Source organism: Anolis carolinensis, chromosome 1, assembly GCF_035594765.1.
Source record: "Anolis carolinensis isolate JA03-04 chromosome 1, rAnoCar3.1.pri, whole genome shotgun sequence".
NCBI lineage: Eukaryota > Metazoa > Chordata > Lepidosauria > Squamata > Dactyloidae > Anolis > Anolis carolinensis.
Window position 1 is genome coordinate 187,884,678 of NC_085841.1, and position 20,655 is coordinate 187,905,332.

General features: G+C 41.9%; 1 protein-coding gene across 3 annotated transcripts in view; it reads left to right on the forward strand.

Annotated features, from left to right (window-relative positions):
- nrp2 (neuropilin 2) overlaps positions 1 to 20,655 on the forward strand; it is a 351,320-nt gene that overhangs the window by 211,924 nt on the left and 118,741 nt on the right. For all 3 annotated transcript variants that reach the window (XM_008114943.3, XM_008114946.3, XM_008114941.3), the window contains 2 exons: positions 15,769 to 15,913; positions 19,153 to 19,502. In XM_008114943.3, coding sequence (XP_008113150.1) covers positions 15,769 to 15,913; positions 19,153 to 19,502 — 495 coding nt within the window. The remainder of the gene's footprint in view (positions 1 to 15,768; positions 15,914 to 19,152; positions 19,503 to 20,655) is intronic.

Sequence of the window (20,655 nt, forward strand, 5' to 3'; positions counted from 1 at the left end):
CAATGATGGCATAGCTGTTGCTACATTGAGAGATGTCTTGGCTTAATCAGATTGATTCATCTAGTCCTAAAGCACCAATTCTGAGTGGCAGCAGAAGCAGTATCTCAGAATCAAAGAGTTGGAAGAGACCTGATGGGCCATCCAGTCCAAGGAGCAGGAAGATGACATTCAAAGCATCCTCGACAGATGGCCACCCAGCCTTTGCTTAAAATCCTCCAAAGGAGGAGCCTCCATCACACTCCAGGGCAGAGAGTTCTGCTGTTGAACAGCTCTCACAGTGAGGATGTTCTTCCTAATGTTCTGGTGGAATCTCCTTTCCTGTAGTTTGAAGCCATTGTTCCACATCCTGGTCTCCAGGGCAGCAGAAAATGAGCTTACTCCCTTCTCCCTATGACTTCCCCTCACATCTTTATCCATGGCCCTCATCAGGTCTCTTCTCAGCCTTCTTTTCTGCAGGCTAAATATGCCCAGCTCTTTCAGCCACTCCTCATAGGGCTTGTTCCCCAGACTCATTTTAGTCACCTTCCTCTGGACACTTTCCAGCTTGTCAACATCTCCTTTCAATTGCGGTGCTCAGAATTGGACACAGTGTGATTCCAGGTGTGGTCTGACCAAGGCGGAATAAGAGGCACAGCATGACTTCCTTGGATCTAGACACTATATTCCTATTTATGCAGGCCAAACTCCCATTGACTTTTTTAGCTGCTGCATCAGATCGTTGGCTTATGTTTAACTTGTTGTCCATTATCCTTTTCACATGTACTTCTGTCGAGCCAGGCGTCTCCCATTCTGTATCTTTTCATTTCATTTTTTCTGCCCTGGTGATCTCTTATACAAGGAGTGGTTGGGAATGCTTCTGAAATAAGACAAAATCATGCTTTTTCAGAATAGTATGATGCTAGGCGGATGAAAGAGGGCCATATCTCTAAAAGCTAAAGAGCCATCTTCCTAGTCTGGCATAGTGTAGCTTGAGGGATTGTGGCCAATGCGAGTTCCACATTATATTTATGGTCTGTTTTCAGTTCTGTCATGTTTCCATATGCCTGTGGATCATCTTAATTATAATGATTGCTGAAATCCCTTTTGATGCCCTAAGTTTGAAAATGTACAACACTCAGAAGTTAGATAGCTTTGGCTGGACAGGAACTCTTCAGCAGATGTGGTGGTGACACTATGGACATGGGGATGTATGAATCAGACCCCTTTGGACCCATGTTCCTGGGCTGAATGGGAGTGTCTGAAGAAGGAATGCAGCAATTCTACTGAATGCTGTTACAGTCTTTGGGGCAAACAGGAATCCTTCACAGGCAATGGCAAGACCAGACTGAGGCAAATGCAGTTATAGTCTCTTTCCAGACCTGGTTGATGTGGAAAGGGAGGATTAGCTCCCCTGTTCCTGGGTTACCTTTGGTCTTCCCTTGCACTTCCCTTGCAGTTTGGATGTGCTATTTTTCTCCTACCCAGCTCTGACCAATGACTGTGCTTACTGGGGGCATTTGGGGCTTCTAATCTATAAATCAACTTTTTCAAGCTTTGTCCTAAGCCCACTTGACTTTGTTTTGCCTTAGTTACACTTAGGAAGCCAAGCATTTTTCAGCCTTGCTAGGGAAAAAGTCAAAAGAAAATTTAAAATCCTTAGAGCTCTCAGCAGCAGTCCTTTAGATGAATCCGAGCCAAGTTTCATCTTCCAGCAGGATTCAGAGAGAGATGATTCATGTGAGATTATATCTGCAGTGTTCACGGATCTGGAGAACAGTTAAAAATCATGTGCAGGAAGAAAAGGCAGTAAATTACATGAGATTGTCACTTATAGGAAATTTGCCATTCACAGCAAACTGAGATGTGAGGTGGGTTTTGATAAGGCCTTCTTGTCACATCTGCTTCTCTTCTGTGAAACACATTTAGCATGATAGTCTAGTGGTCCTCATCTGGAGCAAACAGCATCGGAGCAGCAGCAGCAGGAAAGTCAGTGGCTGTTTGTGCTGATCCATCCCAACAAAGCAACACATTATTTCCTATAATATAGAAATATACCCCTCCCCACAAAAAGTGATTTGTCCATAGAGCAGTGGGACAAATTCAGGAAAATTACTTTTTGGGAGTACAGTTATCTCAGAAAGCATTAACTGATGACACCAGTGGCCATGCTGATTAGGAGGATTTGTGGATTCACAGTCAAAAAAGTCACTACAGGCATTCTCCAAGTTGTGAACAAGATGGGTAGATGAGCCCTGTAAGTTAGTTCTTAAAGTGAATTTGTATGTAAATCTGAACAGGTACATTTTTAAGTTTATTTCCAGCCATATGTTTTGAATAGTACAGGGAAGGGTAAACACCCCTGTGGTGTTTGTTTTGTTCTCTGTGCCCCTGTTCAAAAGAGTTCACCTCACTTTCTGTCCCTGTGATAATAGGATTTTGAAAAAATGGCTTGTTGTGGAAACAAGGATTAACAATAAAGCTTCAGCGGAGACACCTTTCACCCATAATAACTCTTTAAGGAGTGAATTTCCCTTCCAAGGGGTAGATATTTTTTCACTTCCTGTTGTCTCATCCCCATTCTTAACTATGAATTGTTTGTGAGTCAGATTTTTTAATTCGGAGACTGCCAGTATTCCAAAGTCTACTGGCCTCAGCCCCACTTGTAATCTACTGGCTCCACTGACTCCATTACCAGCCATTATGTATTGAGCAGTATAGTCTGAAACAGGAATCCCTGAGTGTTTGCTGGTCCGGCTTATACTCTGCCCTACCTTTCGAGAACCTTTTGGGACTGACCTTCCTAACCTCAGAGAGAGCTCTCAGCCAGTGCAGCCAGAGGATCAGAGGATTTTGTGCCCATGCTTCTGTTCTACTCATTCAGGAGGTCATCATTTCCATCAGACCTTTTCTTCGCACAAGATAGCCTTCCCTGCTAAATTTTCCCTTGTGCACAGTACTGTTATGGTGGAACTCGACATATGGCAGCAAAGGCAGAATCCTCAGTTTCCCACTGATGTATTCATGTGGAAGGGGTTTGCAGGAGGAAAGAGTCAGGTAAGACTGAGGACACTTTATCCGTCTATCATATTTCCTCTTTATTTTGTCATTTAGCAGTCCATGACTTGACTGAAAAACCTGGTCACCAGCTAGACTAGGGTGTTGTTGTTTAAGAGTATAAATTAACAAAGCACTTTTCCTGACTGACTGAGAAACTTTATTTTTTTGCAACCATACCCTTTAAATTTAATTTGTTATTGTCTGTTGCACCCGTATTTGGATTTGTTTTTGTTTTTAAAAATTATTTTGGTTATTTTTATGGTCTTTGCACATACTGTTTTCAAATGAAAGCTGCCCTGAGATCTAAGGCTATGGAGTCAATATGGCAGCCTTTCAGCTCTGGCGCCTTTGTTTTTCTATTGTTCAATTCTCCATAAGTGGCAAATGTACATTAATTAGTTATGGCAAATTGACTGTAGGAAAATGGTAGCACAAGGCATTTCATCCCACCGTGTGACTCATCAGTTTGCTTAGATCAGTAAACATAAAATATATTTATTTGATTAAAGCTTTTCTCATTTCCTATGGAAGTAAATATGCAACACACTAGGCATTTTGAAAGGCAGAGCTAGGATCAGTATATTTCTATTGACTTGGCCTCCAACTCCACCCAAAATTGCTTCTGACTCCTGACTCCACAGTTCTGACTCCCAACCCTTCTGACAGCTGTGAAATAATGATGCAGGAATAGATAGACTTTTTCATCAATTAACTCATCAAAAAGTTGAATCTTGTATGAGGAGTCTCATTAATGAGAAACTGTATATGTGTGTGTTTGGGTTGGGAACACCCATTCTCTTTTATTGCAAGTTTCATCTATAGGAAACACAAAATGAGAAAATGACCAAATTGTATTGATTGGAGGTGTGGATGAGGAGAGAGCTTTTTTCCTCTGTTCTCCCAGGGTGATTTCCTTCAGAGGGCTCCTAAAAGTCTACATTTAATGCTCATATTCTGTAAGGGTGTGTGTGCGTGTGTGTAATATGCCAGTGCAGCACTCCGCATGGCTCAAACTGAAGCAACTATGTCATGCCAAAAAGATTTGTCAATTCTGCCGCAGTTTGATTTGGTGCCATAAGGTGCAGGGGAAGAGAATGGAGAACAACCCTGTTAAATTGCACTCGTGCGCATGCATACACACGTATACACACACACGCATGCACACCTCAGATTGCTAAAGCATGCAGCAAGCCCTTTCTCAGCTGAATTTGTAAGGTGGGCTGTGAGCCAAATTTAACTGGTGCTACCAACAGGTCAGCTAACATCTCCATCTTCATAAAAGAAACAGAGAGAGAGGGATAACACCAAAGCTGTGTGTAGCATAGCTGGAGAGGAAAGATAATATTTTTCTCTAGAAAGTAGCGACTGCTTCCTCCTCCCTCCCAAGCACCCTTGGTTGTTATTGGTACTGAGGAAGGGAAACTGAGACATTTGGGGGGCTGGGGTTTTCTGTCAGCTGTGAAGCCTAGTAGACTTCCAATTCTCTGGCTGTTGTCAGCGATGATATTGTGCACCAAAGGCAAGGGAATAGGGATAAGTTGAATAAAGAGGAGGAAAAACAAGATTAATGAGAGCTTATAGCAGTAGGGAATCGCTGCATTACTTTTCATAGAGAGCCGTTTTGCATTTGCTGGGGAAGACAATGGGGTGGTGGAGAAGGCAGTAGAAGGGTGTTTGTACGCCTGATACTTGGGACAGCATGGATTGAGCTCTCCAAACATCTTTTCCACCTTGGGCGACATCAAATCGTCTCTTTTTCTTCCAGTAGGAAGACAAAAGTGTCCATTTTTACCCCTTGTTGAATGGATACAGTCATTCACCTGCCAGGATATCTGTAATACCTCAGAACGAGCAGCCCTTAATCTTCCTGGAGCAGAGGATTAATATGTCAATTGCAACCAGTGAGGAGGAAGCTGTGAAAAAAGTGGCTGAGAAGAGGGGAAGACAGAGGCAGAACAAAGAAAGAGGGGGATCTCTACCCCACACCTTTGACTTCTGGTTTTGCAAAAATGAATTTGAGAGCAGGCGTTGAATGAAATCATTCTTTGTTCTAAGAAGTGAGTGAGTGGAATGGTAGAAGATGGTAGGTAGGTCCCCAGGACAATAGCCAGACTTTTTTGGGGTGGGGTGGGGTGGGGTTGAAACTTTTTATTTAGCGAATCAAGAAGAGTGGTACCATAACGCAAAATAATTTAGAAATGAGGCTCCATCGATAAGCTTCAGTGGACACTCAAGACAGATAAATTTCGGTGGACACTCATGAGGATCTGGTTAATCAGTTAAAATACATGAGTAAACCAGGTTTTTTTCTTAAAACCTGAAAATTTTCGGGCGGGGGGGGGGGGGGGGTTCCTTGGCTACAGTCCTGGAACTCAGAAAAAAACTGTTTGTCTTCTCCAGCTTAGAAATGCTTTGCTTCATCTTAATTGTCAGCCTTTAGCAGGCTGACAACCACCATCTGGAAATGTTATGTTTTTGGAGTACAACTTTCTAAATCCCCAAATCTACCTGTTATAATCTGGAAGGTGTAGCCACCCAACTCCCACTAAAACCTAACTTCTTTTCCAACTCTGTTGGCTTTGGGAAGTAAGATGTTCATGTAACTTTTTCAAAAAGTAGGTTCTCCCTGTACATGTCAACAAATACTTTTTTTTCAGAATTTGGACACTGTCTGTACTTACTGGGGGTTTGGGGGCGGGAGTGGTAACATTGATCTATAATGGGACCACACAAAGTGCCAGAAGAGACAAGAATGGAGAAAGCCAACCAGTATAGAGATGGGACTTGATCCTAGTTCAGCATCTTACCGTGTTTCCCCGAAAATAAGACAGTGTCTTGTATTAATTTTGCTCCCAAAGATGCGCTAGGTCTTATTTTCAGGGGATGTCTTATTTTTCTATGAAGAAGAATTCACATTTATTGTTGAACAAAAAAATGAACATTTATTATATACTGTAAAGTAGTTGTCATCACAAACCAGCATAACCAAACAAACTATGAAATCCCATCAATAATTTCTTGTTACTACCATTATTTCCATGAACATCAATCTATGGTATGTACATTTACCGATCCTGCATGCTCTGGTGTTCTGTTCGACAGGCATGCTTCCAAACAAAAACTTTGCTAGGTCTTACTTTCTGAGGAGGCCTTATATTTAGCAATTCAGCAAAACCTCTACTAGGTCTTATTTTCAGGGGATGTCTTATTTTTGGGGAAACAGGGTAACATTTGTGTTGCTGTGAGTTTTTCAGGCTGTATATTCCAGTTGCATTATCTCCTAACATTACGCCTACATCTGTGCCTGGCATCTTGAGAGATGCTGGCAAAATGTTAGGCGAGAATGCTACTGGAACATGGCCATACAGCCCAAAAAACGTACAGTAACTTACAGTGATTCCCGCTATGAACGCCTTCGACAATACATCCTAACATTTATTGCATAAGGGTTTAGCAACCATCTCAATGATGTCCATTATCTGTAACTTTACCAAAAGCAAAAGAATGGGAGATCACCTAGTCTATGCATGTTACACCTTTTATTATATGCAACAAGCCAGTTTACTCTCAAAAGGCTAAAATATTAATTTGAGGTGGTTGTACTGCTGACAGTGAGGCAGTATATATATGGTATTCCTTTCACAGGTTTGAAACAATTTCTGTGCAAATTAACATTTAACTGTACAAGGCTATGCAGTGCACAGAGAACCAGGATGACATTTTCAAGGTCAGAAGCTACTTGAGCATTTCCAAAGTCCACTAACATTTCCTCTCATATCATCTGAAGACAAGATGATGTGTATTATGTGAACCTAATGCTGTCTCTTTTTCTCCCCTCACCCATCCCATGGTTTTGTAAAAAAACATTTTTGTCCAATGCAAGAATAAAAGCTACAGTGGACAATGGGGGGCTTAGGGAAGTAATAGTCCAAGAAATAACTTTCCCAAGACTTAGTTGGGGCCATTCCTTGTTTGTCTTCTCTTTTGATTTTCTCTGCTAACGCATTTGAAATACTTTTTATCAGAAAAACAGGGTTTTTTTTCTCCTTGATGCCCTTCCACTGAGACTCTTGAACCCGTTTTCTGTTTCCATGGGGCTAACATAACCCAGCACTAAATCTGAGTAGCCCAGGGAGTCAGGCCCAGGCATGCACAGAGGAAGAGAAGTTTCCTCTGAATCCCTGTCCCTGTCTGGAAAAGCCAGCCAGCCCCTCCTCTCTTCCCTTAATGTCCTTTGAAAGTCTTGGTGACAAAACCAGCACTAAAAATAAATAAAGGTGAAGGGTCTTTGGGATCATAAACTGCCTCTTGGATGTAATGTTCGTTCTCTCTCTCTCTCTCTCTCTCTCTCTCTCTCTCTCTCTCTCTCTCTCTCCACCCTCAAACATTTTCTTGGCTTTCACTACTGACACTGCAGCTGGCAGGGTTTCCACACCCACTGGAACTAATGCAGGTTTTTTAAAAAAGGCCAAGCTGACAAGGGAACATTTTAACATGAAGAGCAGCAGGAGTTTGATTTACACTTGAGGAGAATTGGGGAGGATAGGGAGGGAAGAGGGAGGGGAAAATCCACACCATCTCCCCGTCTCGTTTCTCCACAGTCCCTTGGTGTCTTAAAAGCAAATTAATTATGTAAGTCGAATTTTATCGATTTTCAATAACATTTCTGTCTGTAACCTGAAAGAGAGCTAAATGTTAAGTGTATGCATGGGGTGAGGTGAGAGCTGCGTGGTGTCTTTGGTGCAGTAGCTGTCAAAAATGGGTTTTGCTTGGATAGGAGAAGGAAATGAAAAAGCCATTAATACACTGAAATGCTTGATACTACATATGATATAACATTTATAACTGTTCTGCTTCCAGTTTTACACACATTCTCCTGCCCAGCCTACTGTATAATGACTGTGTGTGTGTGTGTGTGTGTGTTTGCACACTCTTTCTGGAGTTTCTAGACAGTGTTGCTTCTGATCCTCCCAAAGCCTTGCTTGTAAACCTGGGTGGGGTACAGGATCTCTGCTTTCTGTGATCATTCATTAGCATAAACCTCCACATGTAGAGCCAAGCCTTGACTCATCTACACATGTAACCAAAATAGATTGTGCTCAGTTCAATTTGCACCCAAAAGACAAGCACTGCCTGTTTTGGTGTGGAAAGGAGAGGAATGTATGTCTGTGCATGTGTGTGTGTGTGTGTGTGTGTATCACTTATATGTTATCATTACAACTTTCATTGTCTTTAATTGAATACAGGGGCTGCACATCAGACAAAAATGTCTAGTCACTTTGAAAGGAGAACTTAAGCGTAAGACACCAACACAGAGCTATATCTCATGAAAGAGAAGGTATCAAGTGACACCAGACATTACTCTATTGAATGCAGTGGCCTTACCTTATACCCAGGACTTCATCAAATCATTTACCTAGGACAAGGTCCTAGAAGGCTGACAATATATGACTGGTGTCTTTGTTTTAGCTTGAGTAGACCTGCCTTATCTCTTCGGAGATGAGCAGGCTCGCTATATGTAACATCTTAAGCTCTCCAGAAGCCATACTTGAAATGTTTGCAAGTTCCATGTGGCTCATGAGTAGCCTAGCCAGGAATTATGCACTAGAGTAGAGGTGGACAACTGCATGGGAACCAGGGACCAATTCCCCTGACTCCTCCCACAAGCCACCCTGAGCAAATAGGCCTAAATTGGGCATGGGCAAACTTCGGCCTTCCAGGCCAGCTTACTGGCTGTTAGGAATTGTGAGAGTTGAAGTTTGGAGGGTTGAAGTTTCTCATGCCTGGTCTAAATGCTCCATTTTCATCTGCAGACCTGCAGACATGTCTCTTCCTTTTGCTATTTTGAGAATGACTACGAAGAAAAGCTAGGTATTTGGAGGTAGTGTGTGAAATAGTATGTGCGTATAAAGAGGGCGAGAATGTTTTCATGTGTGTAGTAGGTGGTTTAAGGCAAAATTTGAGGAAAATACTACAAATATTTAAAAATACTTTTGTGGGATTGGGGGATCCAGGGGTCACACTTTCACTCGATCAACAGGTATGAAGAATTTCAGACTATGGAGTAGTATCTGTCCTCCTGTTCTCCCAGTTCAGCACCCAAGGTTCTCCAGACAAGCATGCCCCCTTTTCCATAATGCCAGTCTTGCTGTGGTTTCCTAAAAGTGTAGCTTTGTGGAGCATCTCCCACATTCTAAATCAGTGGTTCCCACCCTTTTTTGACCAGAGACTACTTTGATCAGGGACCACACTCCAACATTAGTACCAAAAAGGTTATGAATCAGTTTTGGTCAACTTTAGATTTGGTTTGGTTATTTGGGATGCTGATTCAGAAAATTGCATTGGATAGATCACATCAGCTCTAGTTTCTTATATAGAACATATACCATCCAGCAGTCGCCATCTTCTCACCCACAGAAAACCATATTTAATAATCTGGAGCTGATGTCATCTATCTAATGCAATTTTCTGAATCAGCATCCCTAATAACCAAACTGAATCTAAAGTTGACTAAAAACTGATTTGTAACCCTTTTCAAGGCAACGGTGCATATGGAGGACGCAACCATATTTTAATTTCTGCGGACCACTGGTAGTCCACATACCACAGGTTGGGAATCACTGTTCTACATGATTGAAATGGCTCTGCTAACACTGAATTGTTAGTAGTAGACATTACATTATAATATGTTGATATTTTTATCCCACCCGTCCCCCACTGGGGTTGCCCCCTTAAGACTTTAGCTGTCTTTCCGTTTGGCCTTTGGGTTGAAAAGGCACCCCACCCTTTCCAAAAAAGCAAATTGGCCAAAATTGAGCATGAGTGTTGTTAAAATTTCTGTTGTACACTAGATCAACCACTGAGGAAATGCTTTCTTACTGCCTGAAGTATCTGAGAATAGTATAAAGGATGGTTGGGAGCAAATATATCCAATCTGTGTAAGAATGTGATGTTCAATAGCACTGTGTGAAGACAGTGACAAAAAGTCACTTTCTGGAAGCTCTGACCTTGTATGTTTTCCCTTAGTTCAGTGCTACTCTTTGTGTCTTGGAAAGCTGCCTTTTTGCATTTATTTTTCAATAAAAGCTGGAGGTTATGTGGGCCAGTTTCAGCAAATAGATCAAATTCAAGGATCTCAGAAGGAGGAAACAGAGCCTGAGCTATCCAAACATGCTTTGATTTTGGGGGTCAGCCTGAAGAAACATAAAATGGTTCTGATATTCTGAATGCCCGAGCACTAAGCCTGTGAAGATTAGATCAACTATGAATTCACAGGTTTGGTCACTAAATTCCTATAGATCAGGGATGAGTCCTTTGCTGTTATTCAGAAAGGTGGATTCCTCACAGGTAGGGACAGATGATATGTAAGCATATAATACAACATATAAGCTGGTTGCTTTCACATCAATAGTACAGTGAGTCCACTTTGGGTTTTAAATCTGAACACTAGAGGGGTCATCTTTTTTTTTTTTCAAAATAGTTTTAGCACTCTGGACAGCTCTGTTAACAATTTGGCCTAAAATTCTAAACAGAATAACTGCACCATTGACATAGAAAGTGCCAGATGTCACTGCTTTTTACCAAAATTAATATAACTTTGATTGGAGCAGGATTTGGGAGTCAAGTTTATGGACTACAGCTCCCAGAACCCCACAGCCAGCATAGTCACTCAGTTTGTGGAATTATAATGCATGAAAAAGAATTTTTGCAGGCTGTGCCTTGGAGATGGTGGGATTGCAATCCGGATGTCCATGCCTTGCCTTTACATTCCTCTTACGTGTTGTGTGAGAAATGCCCAGTGCTGTTTCTCCCTGCCATTGTTCCTGTGGCTACTTCATATCCACAAGTTCTGTATCCCCCACCCAATAGCAAATATTGATTTTCTACGCATAGGCATAAACCTGTGCCTCCTATAGCTTCACAGGTCCTCAGACTCTATCTGGCACTTGTTTGAGTGGTTTGCCATTTTATATAAGGAATGTCATTTTACTACACCATTGTATATAATGGAACTTGAGCATCCACAGATGTTGATATCCATGTGGGATCCTGGAACCAAACCCCAGTAGATACTGAGTGCCATTGCATGTACATACTGAATCCTTTGCCTCTACATCAAAATAGCAGGTTTGGGGTCTTAATACCAAAATGCTAAACTAGAATGGAGAAAGAGCTGAGCAGTGCAGAGGAGCACATCAGCTATAGGGTGCATTGCTATCAAGAGAGGGCTCCAATCAGTAGAAGAGGTTTTTTGGTTCACTAGACAGGTTCTCCATTGTCAGAATTGGGTCCTGTACTGCAATATCAATGATGCTGTACTAGTCCCTGATGAACCAGTTGGACTAACTTCTTTTTGGTCCAGGAACTGCCACAGATCCTTCATGACATGTAGGACAGGTGTTAGCTGCATTGAATTCATAGCACCACAAACTTGAAAAAAAGACGCAGACACCTTCCCCATTTCACCTTGGAAGTTTCTGTTTCAGTCCCCCCCCCCTCCAATAGTTGAACAGGTTAAACATTAAGGAGAGTAATGGCATGAAGCTGTTTGTATTTTGAAGTTCTGAAGCAAACTTGGGGAATTTGATCAAGACAGCATCTTGAGGGCTTTTAGTGGCAACTGTTCACAACAAAGGCATTGATGGGAAGAGCAACAAAGGCACTGAAGCTATCTAGAATTTAAGAGATAATACCGTTACCGTTTAAAGCCCTTAGAAGAAATACTACAAGTAATTCAGTTTGGACATTGTGCTCTGTATCACTCTTGTCTGTGTGCAGTAGTTGGGACACAATTATTGCTCAGGAAAGGGTGAAGCCCAGGATAACAACAGTTGCTCCTTGGCCTTTGAAATGGCACAATCTGTCCAGGAGAGCCCTGCCTGATTGTTATTGCAAGTTACACATAACCTAAATCCTGCAATTTTCTGAAGGTAAAGTCAGGCAAAGAAAAAGCCAGAAACCTTTAGGCTTTGCCCATCTGTTTGGAATTAGGCACCTGGCTGAATCATGGTGAATCTAATGAATGAATGTAGCCTGAAGTTGTATTGCACCAGTAAGGTTATTAACACCTTTTTTCTTCTCTTTGAAATGAGAGTCGTATCTCAGGGCTGTTTATCAGCCTTGGAAGAAAAGGTTGATGGAGATATACATCCATAACCCACTTTCTCCCCCCATTTCACCATCTCTCTTTAGAGTGTAAACGAGAGTTGCTGAAGTTATTAGCACACTGCTTGAAATAAACAATACCTCTCTTTACAACCTCCACAGTCTTTGAAAGGAAACAAGTGTGCAAACTAAGGAAACACAGAGTAATGGCCATATGGAACAAATCGGAGGAGTAGGTGCCTGTTAGAAAAAAGATAAATACATTTCAGAGGCACATAGATAGGAATTTGGAGAAGAGACTGAAGCAGAAGTTGAGAAAGTGGCAATATCGGATTAGGAAGGAAATTGAAATAAGGACAGGAATGAGAAGGACCAGATGGGTTCGCCTTGGTCTTAGGTTCTTAGGTGGCATGCTGCAGATCAGCTTTGTGGGTTGACACAAAGCTTTTGGCTTTACTGCAGTGTCAAAATATATCCTCGCCCACATACTCAGATATCAGTGCAGAAGAAGGGCAGACACTGATACTTCCAGGCTTCCTGCTGGAAGAAGGGTATTTGGTGATTGCTGAGCAAGGGAAAAGATCAGGGAACGGGGAGGGGGTTTCTGCAGGGGTAAAATAGGATATTAAAAACACATCAACCATGCTGTGTTTCTAAATGGTACCAGCATGATCTATATTCTCTGGATTAGCTTTCTGTTCCACCCTAAATCTACTCCAAATCCCAATTATCAACACAGATTTGCCTGCAAAGTCTTCATTACTACACGTTCACTTGACTTCACTCTCCTAAAGGCAAGAGCTTCACTACTACACACAGTGTGATGTATTATTTGGCTATAGATGTAATCTCTTGGAACTCATGTGCTTAAATTCCCAAGACAGACGTGCTTTCCTTGTAGGTGAAGGCAAGGAAAATGATCTTTGAGAGGTTTTGGACTACAGCTCCTACCACCGCAGCCCAGTAAAGCGCTGTGAAAGTTGTTGTGTGCCTTCTAGTCGTCTCTGATTTATGGCATCCCAAACCAGACCTATAGTATACTTTTCTTGGCAAGATTTGTTCCATTGGGTTTTAAAGTATGACTTCTGCATGTTCACTCAGTGGCTTTCCATGGCTGGATTCAGACCCTGGTCTCTAGAGCAGTGGTTTTCAACCTGGGATCCCCAGATGTTTTTGGCCCACAATTCCCAGCCAGTTTACCAGCAGTTAGGATTTCTGGGAGTTGAAGGCCAAAAGCATCTGGGGGACCACAGGTTGAGGACCACTGTTCTAGAGTCATAGTCCAATACTGAAGCCATTGCATTATGCTGCCTCCAGGCAAAAGTATTGGGCCAAAATATCTACAGGGACAACCATTCCCCACACAAATCATAGACTTTTAAATTTCACTAATTATAGTGAAAATATATAATAACTACTCATACTGATAGGAAATGGTGAAGGAACATTCCCAAAGGCAACCCAGCTGCAAAATCATATAAAAATCTGGTGATGTATTGTGTACTCTCCTTTGCATGCAGGAGTATCTTCTCCAAGCTGTGAGAGGCTCATGTTTTTCAATTATCACTCTCAGAATCCTTCATCTCCAAACAGGATGGCTATTATGTTCTCTCTATTGCAATCATTTTTTGCATCACTTCTACACAAACAATATCAAAAGTAGTCTCAGACATTTGCTAGAGTTCAGGCACAGTTGAGAGGTCTGAAATCAGCCTTGCCTCTGCCAATATCTCTGCATTGTTACCATTGTGAGTGCCAGGTGTTTTTGTGCCAGTTTCAGAAATAAGTGAAAGTAATTCACTGCATGAAAGCAACAAGTTTTCCTTTTGGAAACACTTTCTGTTCATAATGGCCCTTGTCCCTTCCCTCCAAAAAACTTTTTAGTTAATTAATAGTACAATGGATTGGGAAGGACAAAGGCGATCAAAATGCAAGGAAGTCAAGTCTAGGTGTGTGCAAACTGGGATTTTTAAAAGGCTGGCAGTTGTTACACGCAATAATGAAGGAATGTCCTTCACACATCTTTGAGGGCATTGTCCTCCCTTTCTAATGAAGCCAGAGATGTTGATGAACCCTTGCTCCTGCTGTCCCTGACTGGAGTTGAACAGCACCAAAAAGGGAGACCACACATTCTTCTAGCCCTGCTTTAAAATTTCCAGGAGCATATGAGACTAGTATAGTCTACAAATGGCCTTTTGCCCAGAGGCTCACAAACATTCTTCTATCATGCTGTGATTTTTCATGGTTTGCATCCGTGCTTCACTTCCCACGCCTCATGCTGGGGAATGGCCATCCCGTGCATTCTTGCGGAGAGTAGGTTCATATAGAGGACACTGCACTTGTGATACATGGACTCTGGCAAACTGATTCTGCCCCAAGATGACTAAAAGTTAATTGTTTCATATCCAGGAAACATCTGTATTATCCCTTTAATGTTGGTTCCCCTGAAATATGAGGGAAATGCCATTGGATCTTCAAACAATGCCTTGTCTTGAATCCCAAGACTCTGAGATTAAGTGATTTAACTTTTCTCCTCCCTTTGCAGTCAATGCTAGTTGGATTCAGCTCTATTTAATCCAACATTGAACAAGATTCACAGGAAGGCACAAACAAAGTTAGGGAAGACCACTGCACTGAGCAAAGTACACCAAGGGAAACACAGATTATAGTAGAGTGACAAGGAGTCCAGTCCCCTGGCATGTGGATCACATATCTCAGAAGCAACTTCTCATGTGCCCTAGGGTATAAATGGAGCTTTCTTCCTTTCTAGGCGCTCTTTGTGTCTGCTTCTTCTTCCACATAGAAGACAAAGGCTGGAACAAAATTTGCTGACACTTACCCAAGCTATTAAAGTAGCGAAGGGAAGAGGGTGAGGAAAGATGGTCCATATGGTAGTTATTGATTATGACCATCTGGTAAGACAGGAGTTTGTTTGAATAATGCTGCAACATACGTTGCACCAAATTAAGGTCTTGTTAAAAATGTTTTTATTTTAGCGTGTGTATGTGCCTGTGCGCATATGTATGAAAGTGAATGCGGATGGAAGGGGAAATGACTGGCATGCCTCTCTTTGGAGCAATTGTTACTTATGTGGCAGAAACCAAAGTGTTCCAACGGCAGCAATAATTCAGCGATTATTAACAGGGTGATTTGATTCTCCATTGGCAAGGTTTACAGAAGAGAATAATCATTACTACGCCCACTTTGTAAATATTGAAACTAAAGCACAAATGCGTAAAGTCAGTAGTTCAACTAATACTGCTAATTTTTGCTTGTATGCTCTATTTCAGGCAAGTGGGCTCTAGATTTTAGGCGTGTTTTGAACATCTTGCACTCCTGGGAATTATGCCAAGGACTTATCCATCCAAAACTAGAAGCTCTTTTTATTTAATTGATTTGTCTGAGACTGAATTTACATATCTGCCAGAATAGAACAGAACAAAACTGTGGGCAAGAGATGATTTCTTCATGTTGTCAACTGACCAGGAAAACAAACCTACTGTGGACACTCAGCCTTTAGCAGGAGCTGCATCTGACGAAATTGGAGATGAAAGTTTTCATGTTGTGAAATGTAATGGCTATATTGACATTCTCTAATTTTCCCTTCTGCCTCCTTTCTTGTTCTAGGTGTTCCAGGCTAACACTGATGCTTCAGAAGTAGTCCTGAACAAAATCCATTCTCCAGTGTTGACTAGGTTTGTGAGGATACGGCCGCAAAATTGGCACAGTGGGATTGCTCTGCGACTGGAGCTCTATGGCTGTCGGATCACAGGTATGCATTTTAAGATGCTTCTACATGAGGCATAAAGAAGATAGTCTACCAGCCTTGGCCTCTGCTTAGAACTTAGCCAAGCTACAGCCACAGTTTCCACAAAGGAGGCTCCTTTGAAGAGACATCTAGAGAACTCAGGATAATTCAGCTGGAGAAAACCAAAGCACTATCTTACCCCATCTTACCTTCAGCCTACCCAATAGTTTCCCCTGACTTGATAGTATGGAGTCCTTAAGCATTCTTCACCAATTCCTGTGTTGGTGAAGTTGATAGGAGTCCCAGCAGTTGGAAGTGCAGATGTCCATAAACTCAATTGGACATAAATGAGACAGGGCTGCAGACATGCAGGTGCTTGCCTCCTTCACCCTCCTTTTCAAGCTATGGCTGTGCTGTAGTTGTGTTTCCTGAGGCAGTGCTGTAGAAAGAGGTGTTTTCTTGGTCCCTTTTCCAGAAACATTTACAAACAGTCCAATGTGTCGTGTCAACTTTACACTGTGTCATGTCATCCAGATGTTTTGGATTTTGACTCCCACTAGCCTGAGCCCCAGCCAGAATGGCTAACATTTAGGGATGATACACCTTGTAAACAATAAATACTGGTGTCCATACAACCAGCTTCAGGTTGAAGGCCTTCACTTTATAATATGTCAACTTAAAATGCAAATATTAGCTGCTAGGTAAATATAATGATCTTGATTGCAGTAAGCAAGGATAGGGCATGTAATTTTTTGTTTCTCTATTTCAGTCCTGATGAAAACTGCCCATGTGAAAGTGCACCTTACCTTGTAAGGAAGGCCTCTTTTATATATTTCCTGCAAAACCTATAATTATCATCCCCAGTGTTGTTTAAATTTTTCAAAATGACCCTCTGTATGGTCACCCTATGGCCTCTCCATTGTATTTTGTCATTGCAATGATGGTGGAGCTCCAGAGAGCTCCTGACCATGGCCAAAAGGAGAGAACAGTTATTTGCTGGCATCAGCAAAAGCACCCAGCACTTACAACCAGTTTTCAACCTGTGGCTCCCCAGGTGTTTTGGCCTATAACGCCCAGAAATCCCAGCCAGTTTACCAGCTGTTAGGATTTCTGGGAGTTGATGGCCAAAACATCTGGGGACCCACTGGTTGAGAGCCACTGTATTAGAACCTCTCTGGGGCCATTGCTATGGTGACAGACAATGGGAAAAGTAAGTGCCATCCCCTTTTACCTGTGCTGTAAGGTGCAGGGAAAACTGGATGGTGGCATTGGCCTGTGTAAACAGCTGAATCAGTTCAAATTAGAATTGGATCTAATGTTCACACAATTCCAAAATGTGGGGCTGCCCTGGAGTTTCAGGGAAGCTCTGGGTAATTCCCCAAATTCTGCTAATGTGGAGTAAAATCAGATTGCCTGGTTTTACCCTGTGTTACAAGTCGGAATCCCCTGAATGTTGTGTGGACATCCAGGAGTAACTTCTGGCTCAATTTGGGGTATTTTGACCCATGTAAGCAAGCCCTAACGTATTAAAGGCCACTTTGAGTCCCCTTTGGGGAGATAAAGTGTAGTAGTAGTAGTAGTAGTAGTAGTAATAATGATGATAATGATGGAGATTCTGATAGACTAGATAGAGCCCATATTGCTAAGTGGCTCTAAGCTATTGCTCCATATCAGATCTGCACAAACATATTAGTCTATCTTATGCAAATTATGGCTTGCCACATGTGGTCTGGACAGTGCTAGAAATTTATTCAAGGTAAGGAATTATGCATTTTCTTCTCCTCCCTGATCTAAGAGTGGAAAAATATTTTATGTTTATTAAAGCAGGTACAGATAAAAGCTTAAGTTACCCCATTTTCAAATGTGGCACCATCTGACAATGAAAATGAAAGTGACATGTGTACCAAAGACATCTTTTCAAATGAAACAAAGATAATATTCTGTATGTTTTACTCTTTGACTCACCATTCGTTCACACATTCATGTTTGTCATTTAGTTTCTCAGTGTTTAATGACTCACAGTGGGATATATAAAAATCTCCAAAGAAGAGGTGATGAGGGTTAATACGAAAGATCTTTAGAATGACATATTATGCTGCTCTAGTTATGTGGTTACAATAGTTACTAGCAGTTTGGAAGGAGATAGATTTGTAACTGAAGGGATGATTCAACTGGCTATACAGTTAGCTTTTCGTATCCACAGATTCAACCATCTACTCCCTGAAAATAGCTCTCTCACACCCCCATCCAAAAACTGATCCTTGATTTTGCCATTTTCCCCTGCCATTGCATATAATGAGACTTGAGCATCCACAGATTTTGGGATCCACAGATCCTAGAACCAAACCCTAACAGATATCAAATGTTCACTTGTATTATCTATTATGGTATGTAATTTGTACCTAATGGCTTGTGCAAATCAAAGAAGAAAAGCTTCCAAAATTATTGTTTCTTCACACATGAAAACCATTATTTGGGTGCTGCAATTGTCAAGTGATAGGGAGTCAAAAGATGTGCATGCATATACCCAGAAGCTCTGACTCATGCACGATTTTGATGTGTGTTGGTGATGTTTTGAGGTCACCATAAATTGCCTCCTTTGGTATGCCAGTGAGACTTCAGAATATTTTAAGATACAAAGATTGCAGCTCAACACGTCTTAGCCCAACCCATGTTTAGAAATCTTTTCCAAAGGTTCTGAGCCATGCCCATAACTCACTTCCCAGATTTTCTGGAGTATTGACAGGACAGATTCTCTCCATATACCCCTCTCCAAATATACACCCAAATTCATATTAGCTGTGGCTCCAGTGATATTTTACTGCCACATAAAAATACCATACAAGAAAGCCCTCATTTGAATTGTTTAATATTGTCTCCACTTGTGGTTTAACTCTCATTTGACTGGACTTAACTGGTATTTATTTTTTAAAGAAAACTGGAGTACCAGCCAAGAATCTGTGACGGGATGTGCTGTTTTTCTACAGATTTGGGAGATTTGGGGGTTGGGAAGGTACAGCTAGCTGGAAGCGGAGAGCAATTGCTATAGTGAGGCTGTTCTGAGCGTCCACTGAGGGGCCCCTGCCGCCCATGATGGCTGTTATAAAGCAAAGCACAGCTGGTTTAAGTGTTTTGACATTTCAGTACCTAGCAGTTAGTCGCAATGGGGTGTTATTCCTCCTGTGCTGTTCTGCTACTTACATCATAAACCTGCTTTTTGTGTTAAACTCATTTCTTTCCCCCTTCTGCCACTTTCCACACAGATTCGCCTTGCTCAAACATGCTGGGGATGCTCTCGGGCCTCATCCCAGACTCGCAGATCTCAGCTTCCTCTACCAGAGAGTACCACTGGGTCCCAAGTGTTGCTCGCCTGGTCAGCAGCCGCTCAGGATGGTTCCCACGCATCCCGCAAGCACAACCTGGGGAGGAGTGGCTGCAAGTGGACCTGGGAGTCCCCAAGAATGTAAAAGGAGTAATTATCCAAGGGGCCCGAGGTGGGGACACCAGCAGCGCAGTAGAAGCCCGTGCATTTGTGAAGAGGTTTAAAGTGGCCTACAGCATGAACGGCAAAGATTGGGAATACATACAGGACCTCAAAACAATGCAAGCAAAGGTAAGGTGCCTCTACAGGGATGCATATGAAATTGCTGCATCCTGATTCTTTCACATTTTCCCCTGTTTCCTTCTTCATGGGGAAATTTTGCCATGACAGGATAAACATCCATACAAATGTATGTTTTCGATCCTTGTGAAATTAACAATGCCACTAGCCCAGTGGTTCTCAACCTGGGGTCCCCAGATGTTTTTGACCTACAACTCCCAGAAATCCCAGACAATTTACCAGCTGTTAGATTCTTAGAAAATGTTCCTCTCTAAGAATTTGCTAGGTCTTCCAATATAACTCTGATAATTTCTGGGGGAAGCATACCATAGAATTGCCTGGAGGACCTAGAAAATGCCTACAGAGACCATTTTTTTCCTGTGCAGGGGTAAGTGAATGTGTATATGGTTTATGTGGTTATCGCGTTTTTAATGGATAAACTGGGAGAGATTTTGAGGCATACCCAATGCTCTTTGACTGGCGCCTAGTTCCTATTCACTTTACCATTTGTTAGTTCCTAACTCCTGTTGGACTGTGATTCCCATCACCACAATATTGTGCCATGTTGGTTGGGGATGATGGGAGTTGTAGTTCAACCAGAGTTTTGAATCTGCTGTTGGGACAGTGAGGGGCAGGAAACCTTACCCTTGTTTTTGTCACACCTCCATGGGATTACCCTTTTAGTTTAAGGCCACCTTCACAAAGACCTGCATTGACCACTATGTGATGTAGAATGAAGTTGAGAAAAAGAAGTCATCTCCCAAGGTGATAAGTCAAGAATGTGCCTTCTTCAGGCAGCCAGTGGGAAAGACATGTATCTGTTTGAAAAGTTGAAAAACCATTAAACAATTATATCAGTTGCACAGGGTTAAAAACAATTTCAATAGCACAATATGGTTTCTGTACAGTTACCCTTCCAGACAGATGAGGAATTTGAAATGCAAATTGTTTCACATTTTAAGACTATGACACCCAAATTTTCACACTCAGAGTTGTAGGAAGAAGTAAAAAGTCTGTAGTGAAATTGAGCTTTTTAGGATGGACATACATAGAGGACCCAATAACTAATGTTCCTTTAAGAGGTTTCATCATCTTGGTGAGCAGCCACATCCTTTTCAGAACTGAGGACATGATTTTTATATCATTCTCTGCTCTTGCTGAGGTT